General features: G+C 41.6%; 1 protein-coding gene across 1 annotated transcript in view; it reads right to left on the bottom strand.

Annotated features, from left to right (window-relative positions):
* Positions 1-14,688: 14,688 nt before the first annotated feature.
* NKD2 (NKD inhibitor of Wnt signaling pathway 2) overlaps positions 14,689-17,211 on the bottom strand; it is a 126,546-nt gene continuing 124,023 nt past the window's right edge. Inside the window, exon 10 of the mRNA XM_088445687.1 lies at positions 14,689-16,818. Coding sequence (XP_088301813.1) covers positions 16,250-16,818 — 569 coding nt within the window. The 3' untranslated portion in view covers positions 14,689-16,249. The remainder of the gene's footprint in view (positions 16,819-17,211) is intronic.

The raw sequence follows: 17,211 nt of genomic DNA on the forward strand, positions 1-17,211 counted from the left end.
TACTAATCTATAGCCCATCCCCCCAGCCTTCTTCACTGGAAAAATTGGACTATTGGCTACACTTACTGTATGGACTAAAATTCCCTGTTGGCGCAATCTCTCGATTATGGGATACACCCCTAACTCTACCTCTGGTTTTAAAGGGTACTGGGGAATTTTTGGAGCTTGCCTACCACTTTTTAGATTTACCATTACAGGAGCTACATTTGCCATCAATTCAATGTCCTGTCCATCTTTGGTCCAGAGTGAACCTGGTATTTGAGATAAAAATCCATCTCATGTAGAGCAGATGTTATCTGAAACAGTAGAGTGAAACATTAACCTTTTGGGAGTGTCCAATATATACCTCACCTCATGTGCAACTCTCTCTGGGATATCTAAAAATATACCATCAGGGGTACAATAAATGACACATCCCATTTTACATAACAAATTTCTTCCCAGTAGGTTAGTAGGGGCCGCTGCTGCCAGGAGAAAGGAATGCCTGGTATGTAATGGACCGATAGTAATCTCTGCAGATTTGGTTAAAGGATAATGTTGTACTTTACCCGTTACACCCATTGCTGGTACTGTTTTGCTGGTCACCTGTAAATTAGATGGAGATTTTATCACTGATCTGGTCGCCCCTGTGTTTACAAGAAAAGAATGTTTAGTACCAGCTACATCAACTATCATTACAGGTTCTTCTCTAGTATCCCCAGTTAACCTGACTGGCTGTAGACTACAGGTGTGACCTGACCCCTAGAGCTGACTATCTTCTTCCAGCAAAGCATTCACTGCTACGATGTGAGCAGGTGATGGCTGGAATTGTCCTGACTGTGGTGGGTGTCCCTTCTGTGGGTATCTCGGTGTTCCCTGGTTTGGGATTTCCCACTGTCTAGCTTTACAAAACCGACTTATGTGCCCCTCCTTGTTACATCTATAACACCTTCGTGGTTGATGTATTGAAAGGTTGTTGTGTGGGTTGGGGAGTGTGAAAAGATTGTGTTTGTGTATGGGGATAAGGGTTTGGCGGTTGTATGGGATGAGTGTATTGTGGCTGTGTGTTATTTGCATTCCATCCAGAGCTTGAATACTAACAGCCATTAGTTTCTCGCTCTGCATTTCTCTCTTCCTAAGGATGTTTTTATCATGTTCAATTGCAGATTCCCTGAGTGTGTCTACTGTAACTCCCCTCCAACCAGGAAGTGAGGTCTGAACCCTGGTCTTTAGAGTGTCTTTAAGACCATCCATAAGCACTGTGATTGTCATTTCCCTGTGGTGTGTGTTGTCTTTTATATCATCTATACCTGTGTATTGGGTAATAGTCCATGGACAATGCATCGCTACATTCCTGGTGGCCACTACACCATGTGCGTCCGGATTCCCATTGGGAACAGTTATTGTCTGGATGGGATGGATGCCTGCCACAATGTTATCTTTGGCCTGATTATGTGGTTGAGGGTTCAGCTTACTACTATTACGTATGGTGTTAACAACCTCCGCTACTGTTAAAGCGGGTGTTAATACTTCCTGCACTGGTGGGGCTACCTCCATTTCTGGTACTAGTGGGGCAGCTACCTGTGCTTGCTGTGATGGTACATCTAACATTTGGGCAACATGGGAGAGAGCTGACATTACCACAGGTTCATCATCTGCATCATAAACTTGTTCCTTATAGTTACTTAGGAGCGGGTACAAGTTACTTATTAAATTTTTATGATTTTTGAGATAGACTGTACCTTCACCCCATCCACATAGGGCGGTGGTGGTGCGCGTGCGCTACTAACATTACCTTCCGCAAGTATGCGCTACTTTGCTGTGTGTGAGCGCTACTTTGCAGCACACACACAACACTATTTAGTGTTGCGTGCACGCTCCCTTGCGTCGTGCACGCGACGCCTAGTTTGCGTCGCGTGCACACTGCTAAGCCACATGCTCCCCTCGTCCTGCCACAACTTCAAACAATCATTAAACTTTATCCTTTTCTTTAGAGATTTCACTAAACATATACTCTCTCTAACATTATTCAGAACCTCCAAATCAAAGCTACCAATCTTCGGAAAAGGTGTTCTACATTTCTTGGTCATCTTGACCCATATGTCACAGTACGCAGTAGCGTATGCACCATACTTTTTAAACATAACATACCTGGCCGATCCAGTCGGCCCTTCCATCAGCAGCACATCATCGACCATTACTAGAGATTGCCTTGCACCCATCTGAGAAAAAGTTTAGCAATTTCTAGAGAATTTCGATTGGTGAACGATTTTCAGAGAGCTATGTTCACGCACTCCCTCCCGTTATGCTCAGTCGGCCCGCTGGGCGTTACAGTCGGCTTGCACAATGAGGAGCAGAATAACCACCTATTGTAAAGCTTCAGCCGCTCGCTTCTTCCCGCTATGCACCACTTCCCTCGCTAGGCGATATGGTCCATTGTGCATAAGCGAGGAGTAAAATAACCGCCTAGCGAATTATTTTACTTGTGATGAATTTAACTCCAAGCTTCACCACTTGCTACCAGCTGGGAGTAAACTCAAAATAGGAAGCATCTAGGAGTTAGAGAAAAAAGACGTGAGACTGTTGGGTGCACTCTCGGGTGATTAGGGGCAAGTACTGGGCTTTGCTAGTGCATAAAGTAAGAAAAAGTGATAATTAAAAATTCCTAATGAGACCGCTGGGTCAATAACTTGTATTGTCAATATCAGTTATATTTTATTCTCTTTATATCTCTATATCTTTTTATTTTAACCCCAAATGCTATGGCATATACCTTTTTAATTTTAAAAAATAAATTAATAAAAGTTACGTTTTATTTTTACAATGTTGCTATTGTAACATCAGCAAAGCCCAGTACTTGCCCCTAATCACCCGAGAGTGCACCCAACAGTCTCACGTCTTTTTTCTCTTTTTTTCTCTAATTTTAGTACAATCAGTGAGCAGGGTAGCACTATTTCCTACACTTCTTTTTCTTTATAAAAATGATAAGATAAGAAGGATTATTAATAGGTGAAGGCCTACACCTATAAATAGGAAGGTAGGGTGAGATCAACTAAAAATATATGGATCAGTGCGGATTCTTTTAATTTTTTTTTATCTAAGCATCTAGGAGTTCCAATAACTTGTAACCTTGCCAGCAGTTTCACTCCCACAACAACCCACTTCACAATCACAGTTTATATAACTATGTGGTTTGATCGCATCGCCCAAAGAACCTAACTGATCAATGGACTTTGCGATTAATGGGTGCCGGACCAAGAAACCCCTTCGTTTCTCAATAACCACAATGTACCTGCTTTGTACACTGGCCCAGTAGTTTGTACGGCCCCGTCGGGCACCTACCGAGTTTCAATTAGGCTTAACAGACAGTAGCCTCCGCTTCACACTTAGGCTTAACTAGACAGTAGCCTCCGCTTTGCAATCACACATTTCAATTACATACACATTTTCTACGCAGAAAATAAAAACCTTTTTACCTTAATATAGCAGTATAATTCAGAGGTTTAACAAGCAATCACGCTATACATACAATGACCATTTGAACACGTGGCAGCAATACAGGAAATATGCGTACGCTATTGTGAGACCTACCCACTAACACAAAATTTTAACAATGAAAGAAAACAACTCTTCCTTCCTTGTCCCTAGATCCTAGTCAGCGCTCCTTTAACTCACACAATAACGGATAGCGGTCTCTCAGCATCAAGTGGTAGCAGGTTTTCGAAGGGAGTGCATTCTTTCCTGCGTATGGCGCCTCCACCATTGTGGTAGCTTGACTTCACTCGACGAGCCCCCAACTATGAATTCATATTTATCTTTATACCCTAAAGTCGCTATTTAGCGTTGCAAGTCGCACAAGAAATAATTGCTTTCCAGACTTTGAGTGTTGGTTACAAAGCACAAAATCTTATTATTATATAAAAAGCATTCAGTTACACGCCTTGATTTAAACACAATTTAGCACAATAGATTATACATATGCAAGGTACAGTCGATACATATGCATACGCTCTGGATCCAGATTTCCCGACATCAAATGTGGAAACCTCCGCCAACAGAAAGAGAAAGATGACCAACTACCAGATATAGAGTACTTGCATATATACCCTTACAGAGATGGGCAAAACAATAGAACGAGTTGGCATAATCCCATTGGTTCTTCCTCCTGGTTCTTCTGTTACGATACAGTTCATAGGTCAGTTTGTATTGTAATAGTTCAGCCCTCCAACGGCTCTTTGTGTGCATTTTCCCGCCGAAGAACAAGTCTAAACTGGCTAATAAACATTACATTACAGAGTACATTTCAATGCCTATCTCTCTATGATCCATAACTTGCAAACGCATGTTGCGATTTCCTTGCCGATGGAACCGGAAATCTGCAAATAAACAGTGGTTTAGAATACCACCAAACACGGTCTGCTTATCATGTATTAAACCTTAAATACCAAATATATGTATTTCACAATACAGTTGATAACAAATAAAACCTTTAATATTAACCTTAATGCTAGGGAACCTTTATGTGTAAGTATGTAATGTGTCGATGTGGGGACATTAAGAAAAGATTCTAATATGCGTTGTGCATCTACGTGTTTGTGAAGTACACCATGGTACGTGCTTCGCGGGGTTGTTCATATTATATGTAGTAATAAATGTATAAATGTACGTATTGTTTTTGTCAGGACTTTTAACAGTGTTCTATTGCATGGGAAACACGCCTTGCTAAATTACAACAGCACCGTATATTACTGATACTGTGTGGGGAACGCAAAACAGCGCTGTGTAGCCATACACAAAATGGCATCGTGTAGCCATACGCAAAATGGCCTTGTGCAGATTTTGATTTTACAATTTAGGTCTCAGCCTATTATATAAAATCATCCGGCTTAGACAGGAGGGTGTTAGGGGTGGGGGTGGCATCAGTGTGGGTACCTGGTTTGAGTCATACCAATTTTTCACTATTAGGCTGCCATAGCCGAGGCTGCTCCAACATCAGTGCCTAGATTTGAAGTGCTTAGTTTAGTACAGGAGGAGAACAGAAGGAGAGTTTAACAAATCTGCAATTTTTGCTATTAAGGACTGCTTTTATCTACCACCTCATTACCATCATGCCTATGGATTGTGCCTGCATCTGGATCTCCAATGCTGCCCACATCCCTCCTGATCTCCCCATGCAATCTGCTTATCCAGTCCAACTATGACAACTATGAGGCTTGGTGTAATTTTGCTGAACTCATTGTTTTTTTTTTCCTCTTAAGTTTAGACTAAGCTTTCCATAGATGTAAGATTGCCTTGTATCCAGCCCATATATGTCACCTATGTTTGCCTGCCCCCTCCCCTTTAGAATGTAAGCTCTCATGAGCAGGGCCCTCTTCCCTCATGTGCTTCTCCTTCACTTAATTATACTCTAATTTACAACAGCACCCAACCCTTGGTTACAGACACCATGCTGCTTATCTAAGTGTTACGCAGCAATGTATAAATCATGTATCTGTCCTGCATTGTTTGTACTGTTAATATCTGTTTTTTTTGTGTGCTTATTTGTTTATGTACTGTGTAAGGCGCTGCGGAACCCTTGTGGCGCCATATAAATAATAGTAATAGACAACTCTTGAATGTATATTTCTGTTTCCACAGATTTGGAAATAAAACAGGTCGTTTATTAACAAATCTTCTTAATGGCACTCGGAGACCTATTTTAGTACATCCTTTGTCCACACAAGACGGCTCTCTTACTACCTCCAACACTCAAATTGCTGAAAATGTGTGAATTCTACAAAAAACTATATGCCCAAGTAGACTCCACCTGATACCACTACTTCCCCTACTCCACACTCTCTGATCCCAGAGGATTTCCATTCCCCTCCTGCTTCGCACTATGTGGATTGGGACTCTCTTCCCTTCCCTACTCTACCGTCTGATCTGGCATCTGTTTTGTATGCTCCAATAACCTTACCAGAAATACTGCAGGTTATAAAACATCTAAAGACAGGCAAGGCTCCAGGCCCAGATGGTCTTAGTGGAGACTTCTACAAAATCCTTCAAATTCGGATAGGGAAATACTTGTTGCTTTTTATAACAATATTATTAACAGTAATACCATTCCTTTATACTTTAATGCAGCTATAATAAAAGTTCTCCCCAAACTGGGAAGAGACCTATCCAAACCAGGTTATCGACCTATCTCCCTCCTTAATCTAGATTACAAAATTCTCACCAAAATCCTTGCAGAGCAGTTAAAACATGTTCTACAATATATCTTCCACCCTGACCAAACAGGCTTCATCAAAGGTAGGCACTCGGTGGTGAATGTAAGACGAGTGCTATCGGCTATTCAGCATGTTAGTGACTCGAATTCCATTGATTCCAATATGATCCTTTCATTAGACGCCAAGAAGGCATTCGATTTGATTATATGGAAACATCTCTTTGCCACTATGATGCGTTTGGAATTACGGAACCGTTTGTTAACATACTGAAGACTCTCTATTGTAACTCTAGTACCCAAGTATCATGCAATGGCCTTTTATCTAAATCTTTCTCAATACAGAGGGGAACTAGGCAGGGATGCCCTCTATCCCCACTTCTCTTCGCAATGGCCCTGGAACCATTGGCCATAGCATTGCGTTCTTCCCAACTATTTACTGGCATTCGTGTTGGCAAGGTTGACCTAAAAATTGCTCTCTTCGCAGACGATATGCTGCTATTTGTTTCCAAACCTTATTCATCATTGCTAGAGATCTTCTCCATTATTGAGGATTTGGGAAGAATCTCTGGTTATAAGGTCAACTTTGACAAATCCGAATATCTATTGGTAGACTAACTCTACTCCTTCCTCTCATCTCGCTTCTATTCCTTTTCCTCTTACCTTTGCCCCATCTCACATCAAATATTTAGGAGTATTTATACCTACTATCCATACACATCTATATAATTTGAATTTTACACCAACCATCAATAAGATTATTTCTCTGCTTGATGGGTGGCAACATTTGCCTCTCATTATTAGGAAGAAATTCTGTAATCAAAAGCATAATTTTCCCAAAGATCCTCTATTTTATGCAGATACTACCTATACGATCTCCAACTCTGATAAATATAATAATAATTATTTATTATTATTATATTTTATGTTTATATTTATTATTATATTATAATTTATTAAATAAATGCTTTGCTAGGTCAATTTCTAAATTTCTATGGCAAAACAAAAAACTAAAATTGCTTTCACCAAAATGCTGGCGACTCGTAAGGAGAGAGGACTGGGTGTCCCAGATTTGGCTTCCTACTCCCTGTCTGTATTTTTTCGTTATATAAAAGACTGTTTGAAACAAGTGTATATACTGACTGGAATCTTGACTGTTCTTCGTTCACTCCTTTCTCACCAGGGGCGGTCCTACATGTTAAATCCTCAGATATTCCATCAGATTTGTCTAACCATATTATGTTTAAAGATACATATACAACATGGGTTATGCTAAATAAGAGATTTTCTAGATCTTTTAATAACACTCCTTTTATACCTTTATGGGGTAACCCATCCTTTCTGCCGTCACTGGATAATGCCAAATTTACCACGTGGAGAGAGAAAGGACTGAAACTAGCATCCAAGGTCTTTGATCCCGGGGGTTCAATGCTATCATTCGCCTCTCTGCAGCAACAATACCATCTTCCTCACAATGAGTTTTACATGTTCTTACAAGTTAGACACTTTATCAATTCCATTCCGCCCTCGCACCAGGACACTCCTCCTGATCTTATAGGATCATTATTGAAATTATCACCAGACATCCATTATAAGACTAGGTACATCTTGTAAAAATCACAGCTTCACCTTCTCTTGGTAAACTTCTCAAAGTTTGGCAAAAAGATATTCCTACAATCCAAGTTATTACAGTTTAATAATTTAGGGCCTGATTCAGACCCACTCGCGAGCGGCTGTCCGCTCGCAAGTGGGTCGATGTTATGCACTGAGCATGCGCACGACGGAGGGAGCTCCGTCGTGCGCATGCGCCAGACGCGACGAGCGAAGGAAAGTCCTTCGCTCGTTGTGTCCGATCAAAGGGGGCGTGCTGTCAATGTTGATTGACAGCACGCCCCCTTTGGTGGGCGTGCCGGGGGCGTGCCTCCCTGACGGGGGCGTTCCCACGGGAACGCCTCCCGTCAGAAGCCGGCCCACTGACATCACTAGTGATGTCAGTGGGAGTGATTTTGGCTCTGATAGAGCCAAAATCACTCCGGAGCTTGCGGTTGAAAACCTCAACCGCAGGCTCCGGCTCGCAATTTCGATGGTCGCGATGGTCTCGACCATCGCGGCCATCACAAAGCACGCTCGTATAGCCTGTGGGTGGTGACCCACAGCTATACGAGCATCCAGGAGGACGCTCCATGAAAATGGAGCCCGGCCCTCATTCAGAGCGTGCGCTCTGCTCAGAGCGTACGGCTCTGAATGAGGGCCTTAGTTAGTACTTTAACAATCTTGCAATCTACTTACTTACAAGAGGTACATAGAAGAACAATACATAGCGCTTACAGTATGTATCCCCTGCACAAAGAAAGCACTTAGTCGAAATGGAATTAGGTAATTGTTGCAAATTTTGTGTTTCAAATGCAAATTTCTTTCTTGGGATTGTTGGAAAATTAGGATATTCTGGAATAAAATTGTTAACTTTATTAATGTGATGTTTTCTCTTCGACTCTACCCGGATTCACTTGCTTGTTTGTGTGCCAACTTTACAAATTGGTCATTGGGCGCAGGAAATATGTCTTCAATTCCCTTAATAACTATTTTAGTCACTGTAGCAAAAAAAATTATTCTTATTCATTGGACCTCTAAATCCTCTCCTTCATTTAATGAAGTCAAACTAAAGATGACACAACTCATGTACTTTGATAGGAAAGCTACTTTGCCTAATCTGGATAAAGGGGTAGTAAATTTCTATAAAAAATGGGGTCCGTACATAGATTACCCTCTGAGGAACAAACTCAAATCTTTACACTGTTTAGTAATACAGAATGGTATCTCCATAGACAAATTATACTTAATTCATAAGGCTAGGATTGTAGTATGGTAATGGTACCAGTCTCTTCCATAGCAATGAACACCTCCCTTTAGAACATTCCTTTTAGTTGTTTTTCACCATGTAATCTATACTTTTATATACTTATATAGTCGGGATAGGGGCCCCTCTCCTGGGGTAGATAGACTCCCTCTTTACACACACAGCAGCCGTAGAAAACAGGACACATGTCTGGGGTTCTCGTACAAACTGGTTGGCACCAGTCTTTATTATGCCAAATGAATATAACAAATCATAAACCAAAATCCTAGTCCATCTGGGCAATAACTAAACAGTAGGTACCCTCACTACCAGGATGGTAGGGCCTACTGCCCACACCATCAACAACAGCACATGCACAGTACTTACAGGGTTGTCATAAGTGTCTCTGGACATGCTAGCCTGCATGCCTACTTCCCCAGGTGTGAGACACTCAGCTACAACTAAACACAGCTTATATCATCCAGTTCCAGCTGTAAGCCCTAATGAGCCTGCTACCAGGCTGAAAGGCCCAAACCCTGGAGTGGCCTGTGGATGGAGCCCTCCCTCTCCTCACATCCACACCCCCAGGACCCAAACCGGCTTTTCCAAAAGCCAATACTCTGGTCTGCTTACAAAACAGACTTCTCCTGGGGTTTTTTAGAACACATAGGCCAAAAACCTAGGACAAATGTACCTGCCATTGACCACTTTACCAGTGCTTCTATCACAATACATATGCTGATTTCACTTACTGTGACTGTGTATTCTGGTCCCCTCCCTTCCCCCCCACCTTTCTTTCCCATTTGTTTTCCTTCTATGTTGCATTTGATGTACATGTTATTCATGTTATTATCTATTTAGATTTACTGTAACTATTTTCATTTATACAGTATCTGGGTTTTTTCTTTGTTTGTTACCAAAGAATAATTCTAGCCATTGACTAAGATATCTATCTAGTTCTATATATGATTTACACTTTCCAGGGTCTGACCACATTTAAGTCTTCGGGATGTTGATCTATTGTGAGGATTTGTATTAGATTGATACTACGAAAATTATATATGTTCAGTGCTGTACTTGTTACTCAATTTGATATTCAATATATTTACTATTGTCAATATGCTGTAAAAACTTAAATAAAAAAGATTATAAAAAAAAGTCACTGCTCAGCACCCTTTTGTCAAAGAATAGTTCATACACCTAAACCTTCCTCGACCAATGTTGTATAGAATAGTGAAACCCCCATCAAAATCTGTCTAGTGGTTCAAGAGATTAGCCCGAACGAACAGGCAAACCCCTAAACCGGGGACTATAGATAAAGGCTGAAAACCTGTCTCGATATATGTTCTTTTTTTCTTTTCTCTCTTCCAGTCCAGTAATATCACTGTCTGTGTATTACTTATATATCATCCTAAATTATATTAAAAAAGTCATCATTTACATCAGCCCTGCCCCATTTGAGTATACAATTCTTCCCTACTACTCACGTAGCCCATTTTTTTTCAGAAGCCAATTGACCTACCAGTATGTTTTTGGACTGTGGAAGAAACAACAGCATCCAGACGAAACCCATGCAAGCACATGGAGAACACACATACCACACAGACTGGGCCCTGCTCAGAGCTTATCTAATGACCTCAAGGCCTGATTCAGAGATGGATGCTAATGCGATCACAGCTGCGATTACATACGCAATGCAAAAGCAAAAATATGCTAATGTTGGCAAAGATCAGCCGAGCATAAAGAGGCCCAGTGCTGCCTTCTTACCTGAGTGTGACGACGCATACCTGCACAGAATGCAGGGATGGAGGAAATGGTGCTGACCAGGCTCACATTCAACTACTGAGGAGCCAGAGAGATAAAAGTCAGGCACTGCAGCCTCACAAAAGAAGACCGTGACTGAACCCAACCTAGTGACTGAATAAAGTTGTTTTTTTCTTTTACAGTGCTGCGTCATTTCATTAGCACTATATAAACAATAAAAATAGCATAGACCAAGCTAGGTGGTATGTTTAGCACCATACATGATGATGATGGTAAAATACAGGCCATATAGTGTACACTTACATTCATGTTTTTAAATAAAAATCTCACATGGTTTTTGTGAAACTTGTATTACAGGCATACTTGTCAGCTACGTAGCTGCCGCCTCCTGGGTGGGGGTAGTCATGTCTGCTGTGACATAGCAAAGTGGTGTTTCAGTGTCAGAGCACAGAGATTGCATCATCATGGCCTTGTCTCCCGCTATACACAGCTGCAATTCCCAGTCTTGTAAAGTGATGGGCGGGGCTATGATGATGTGATTCAGCAGAATTCATATACCTCCCAGAAGGCGCACTACACTCGGGAAGGGGGTGGTGAGCGGGGCACAGATTATGGGAGACTTGTCTAATCTTCCCAGGATCCGACAAATCAATTACTACAGATGTGTCCACATACATATTACTTCCTTGCGCATTAAACAGCCCTTCTAGTCACGCTATGCCATGGTATGACTCAGTAGTGCTGAGCGTCTTTTTGTTCAACTTTTTACCTTCAAATGTGTCTTATTCGCAAAGCCATGTGTATAGGACACATAAGCATCTTCTGCTGATTACAATGATATGCGGCATGTCTATATTCTGTCTGCTACTGTGGGTGTACTGTATCTGCGTACAAAAAACGAAGTTTGCAGATATACCCACAGTCTCATACAGAATATAGGCATGCTGTACAGCTACCGAGTGGCGCTGCGCTTACGCGTTTTGTTTAACGCGACTTGAAAACGCACGGAGGTAAGATGTATGTGGACGCATCTTAGGTATCCTATGTGACTACAGCAAAAATCTGAATCCATATCATAGTTTGGCAGGTAAGCCTGCATGCTTCATGACAGAAATGATTACATTTGGAAGTCTGCATTTTACATTGACCTCAAGAACAAGGTCAGTATTGTATATTAGTTTTATATATGTATTTTTCTTTATAAAGAGATTATTAACTCTATATAATTTAATAAATATCACTGTAGTTTTCTCTATATTGTATAAACAAAATGAGCACTATATTGTATACTTACACTGTATATGTAAACTAGTATGCTCTCCTGTTTATACAGAGATCACTAGCATATCCTGTGCATTGTAAATTGTCATTTGAATTCTCTCTGTATTATATGAAGGTCAGTCGAATGTTCCATGTATTTTATATTAGTCACTAGAATTAATGGTATATAGCAGGGGTTCCCAAACACGGTCCTCAAGGCTCCCAACAGTTCAAGTTTTAGAGATATCCATGGTTGAGCACAGGTGACTTAATTAATACCTCAGTCAATATGATTTAACCATCTGAGTTCAACCATGGATATCTCTAAAACCTGAAGTGTTGGAGAGCCTTGAGGATAACGATTGGTAACCTCTGTTATATGGTGGTCACTATGAACTAGAATGCTGTCCTTTCTCATAAATGGGGACAGGTGGGGTGTTGTTACGCAGTTACCATAAAGTATTTTGCTCTAGTGTTTCTTCTAGATAGGTCACCTTTCAGATTGTCCTACATATGGAATCTAACAATGAAATTCAGTGACTTATTTAGGAGGATAAAGATATGTACTACATGAAAATAACTTGTTAGATAGATAATATTGCACACAAAATATAAGAGTGAGGGCTATATTTACTAAAGTGCAGGTTTTTAGAAGTGGAGATGTTGCTCATAGCAACCAATCAGATTGTAGCTATTATCTTCTAGAAGGTGCTAGCTAGATAAATAAGTAGAATCTGGTTGCTATGGGCAACATCTCCACTTCTATATTTCCGCACTTTAGTAAATATACCCCTGAGAATGAGATTCTTATAGCTGCCTACTCTCCCAGAATATCTCTGAAACTCAGAGCATTGGGAGACTTTCCAAGAAGGCAGGCTATTCTCTCGGATCCCAGACATCCAGGTTGCAGGTGTGCGCACATGATGACATGGTGCTGAGTGTGAGTATGGGCTAGTATAGGCACACTCACCGTTACATGCATATATCAAAGACAGGGGCAAACGCAGGATTTATATGGGGGGGTTTCCATATACTGTGTGTGTGTGTGGTTACACATATATATATGATATACACACATATACATTACACACACACGCGTCACATACATTATAAAAAACTTACCTTGCAGCAGATCTGATCATATATTTAGCAGGCTGGCACCATGTTCTTAAGCCCCGCCCCCTCCCAGCAAATTGCCACGATTCGCGGGTCAATCGGGAGGGGGGTTGGCCAAATGACTCAAATCTAATTAAATTACGTCATATTGGCTCCGCCTCCTTCATATTGACCAGCGAATCGCGGCAAAATTGCCACGAGGAGCAGGGCTTAAGAACACGTTGCCTGCACTCCAGTCTGTCAGGGGGGGTTTCTGGGTACTCAGAAATCCCCCCCCTGCATGTGCTACTGAAAGAAGAGAAGAAAAATTAGGATTATCATGAATTAAGTGATTTGGTGCCAGGCTTTTATTACTGTATTATGTAGTTACTGTTATTTTATATATGTGTTTATTTTTTATTTATTTATTAGAAGTTCAAAATTGATTTGTTAATGCTTGATAGAGTGTTTTGATGAAGGGCCTATTTATCAATGTGATAATACATTTATTGCAGCAATAATGCTTTTTTCTTGCTATGCTCTATTTATTCACCACACTGTCACAAGTGATTGGACCCTTGTGCATTTGTGTAGAAATACATTCTTTATCAATCCATTTGTAATCAGTAATTTCATTGCAGAGCCATTCGGTTATTGCCGGCGTAACTATAACTTTTACAAGGACCATCCCATCACCTCTGTTCGGCATGCTGCGCACAGTACCATAGGTTCTACCTGGTGGTTTTAGACACACCCCCTAGGCAGAGCAGGGCACACCCCCTAGGCAGAGCAGGGCACACCCCCTAGGGTAGAGCAGGGCACACCCCTAGGGCAGAGCAGGTCACACCCTAATACGATGCACCTAGGTACACCGTAGAAGGGTGTGCCCTGCTCTGCCCTAGGGGTGTGCAATCTCTTTGAACAAAAAATGTAAAAGTAGGCAGACGTGGCCCCATGTATCACCAAGTAACTCAGTGCTCACTGTGCGACTCAAAACTTTAATTAGGAATACTTTTTTTCTAGCAAGCAGGAACCTAATGCACAAACAGATATGCTGCTATTCCAGAAAAACAAAATAAAGTAAACTTGTTGTCACAGAGTCTGTCTAAGGTTGAATTGCAATGCTGCGTCGCTGTGAAAATATGCTAATGAATGCATTTGCACTGCCGTCGCAGCACAAGATGCAGATACCCAGCACTACATAATGCCGCCTCCTTACCCTCTTCTCACATCCATACTAATGTGCAAGTATGCAAAACCATCGGTAACATCAGAGCTGCACACACATTTGTGGTTGACATGACTCTGCCGCAGAAGTTGTTAAACTTCCTGCACACTGAGGGCCTGATTCAGACCCGCTCGCAAGCGTGTCGATGGAGCCCTAGTGCGCATGCGCACGACGGAGGGAACTCAGTCGTGCGCATGCGCGAGACCCAGATAGCGACAGCCAAGCTGTCGCTCCGGGTCTCGCACCAAAGGGGGCGTGCTGTCGATGTTGAGTGACAGCACGCCCCCTTTGGTGGGCGTGCAGGGGGCATGGCTGCCAGACGGAGGCGTTCCCTTGGGAACGCCTACCCTCTGGGTCAGGCCCCACTGACATCACTAGTGATGTGAGTGGGAGTGATTTTGGCTCTGATAGAGCCAAAATCACTCTAGGGCTTGCGGTCACCGAGACCCTATCGCAGGGTCTCGTCGCAAGCCCGATGGTCGCGATGGTCTTGACCATCGCGACCATCATCATGGAGGCTCCAAAAAAAAAAAAAAAACGCCCTGATTCAGAGCGGGCGCTCGTTCAGAGCGTTCGGCTCTGAATCAGGCCCTGAGTACTCAGGTTGCGTATGGGTTCGCTGTGAATAATTTATGCATGCCCCTGCAACAGCGTTCGAGGGCACTGACACGCCTGTGTTTGCACGACCACCCTCCCATCACCACCCATAAATGACACTTCCTCTCAATCACTAAGTGATGGGTGTGTGTACTGGCTGTGATCGTATTCCCAATCGCACCGCCTGGTTCGCGCTCTGCGTCTTGTACGCATGCGCAGAATGTAAACACCGGCCTGTTGCGTGTGAACGCAGCTTTGCGATTCAACCTGAATCAGGCCCATAGTTCTGTTCTGGTTTTCCTTCCCAAACAAAACACAGATAAATTGGTCAACATACATAGACACGTGTTAGTTGTAAAACCGTCTTTTCCAGCATTGGTTCAGGTTGTTTATTGTGTGAATGTTTGTTGCAAATGCAATACAAATGACTAGTAAAAATAAAAATTGGGATCTCTGCCTTTACTGAGAAATAAATCTTAGCTGCAGATCCTGTGTGGCTCTTCATGATCACATGATGCCGTGACATGGGTGTAGCTGCCATAGGTGTAAGGGATGTAGCTGCTATGGGGCCCAGAGCTGGGGGAGCATCTTCCTTGTAAAAGGTACACATATTATATACATATTTCACCATTGGGTGGACCTAGGGGTCCTTAATAACTTTTGCTATGGGCCCTTCATATACCTAGTTATGCCCCTGTCCCATCACATTATCCCAGTGAGCCTAACTAATCCACATTCCTAACATAATAGTTACATTTAATGTTTATAAATGTGTGTAATACAGTCATAAATGCAAATGCAATAATTATACAATATTCCCAAAGTTACTACGTACTGGAGAAGACAGTGACAAATAATAAATTGTTCTCATTATAAAACTGACATAAGTAGTTATAACGGTTTCTTCTAAAAAATATAAATATATATCTTAGATTACATAAAAATAATATAGTAGCTTAAACTGGCAGTGGTTTTAAAATGCATATCCAAAAACCTTTGATTATAAATCTAGAGAATACATAGCAGGAACCTTTAGAAACCATATTACAGCCCTACAGCTGTATATGAACCTGAGATAAATAGTGGACTGAATAGTGATACCAGGTCATTTCTTCTTTCTTCACTAGCTAACAAATGAGATACTGTTGGTAAATGAGATACTGTTAGTAAATGAGATACTGTTGGTAAATGAGATACTGCATTGGAAAGAGAAAAAGTTGGTATCTGTTATTTTTTTATTGCTTCTTCAAATGATTGTCTCTACACAATAGTACAATCCCTGGCTTTATGCCTGATGATAGTGGTGGTAGTGATGATGGTGATGATGCTCGTGATGATGATGATGCTCATGCCTTTGAATGACAGGGATAACATATCCCTCATTGGTTAACACTGGTGGAAAATCCCGAGTTAATTCATGATCCACAGCTGGTTGGGAGAAAGTGGCCCTCAGTGGGGAGTGAATGTCCTTACTCTTCTGTCTGTATTTCCTGTGATTGTATTGCTGTTGCTGGAGGTGGTAGACATCCTGTCCACTCTGAAATGCTTGAGACTGAGTTACCGGCATGTTGTAGTTCATTCCTTTTCCTGATTTCCCACCACTTATTCCATTAGGTAAGACAGAAGGTTTTCCACAGCCTTTGGGAGACTTGATAAATTGCTTCTCTTGATTTTTATTCCTTTGTTGCATTTCAGATAATCGAGGCATTGGTTCTACAAGTGGTGCAGTATAGTCACTGAGTACCTGTGACCTCCTGTGATATACTGGATGGGCATCAGATTCCTGTGAGCGTGACCTGCTCTGCGAATGAGAGCTCTTGTTCTGCACTGGTCTTGCCTGTTCCTCAGGTGATCCTGTTGAAAATACATAAGTACATTAAATGGACTATACTAGTAAACAAATTATCTCTCATAAATTTGGGCATAAACCTCTACCTGTAGTTTTCTTTTCTCTGTGTGTTGACAATAAGGGGACAGTCATTTAGCAGTGACGCGCTGTTGGGATGTGCGGCTGCACACATCACCGCTAATTATAGTAGCCAAACTTTGCAAATTTGACTGCGTACCTTTATGGGGTACTAGGAATAATCTGTGATGTTGGCTACTTGCTAAAATATTTCAAATGTCATCCTGTTTTAGTACATTTTTTAGGTCAATATGGCTCATTTAAAATCATATATTAGGCAGAAGTGATAATACGCAGGGCTGGTTTTAGCCTTTGCAGAGCTCAGGGCAAAAGTCTCCTTT

Source organism: Taudactylus pleione, unplaced genomic scaffold (genome assembly GCF_031769625.1).
Source record: "Taudactylus pleione unplaced genomic scaffold, aTauple2 ptg000386l, whole genome shotgun sequence".
In the NCBI taxonomy this organism is placed as follows: domain Eukaryota; kingdom Metazoa; phylum Chordata; class Amphibia; order Anura; family Myobatrachidae; genus Taudactylus; species Taudactylus pleione.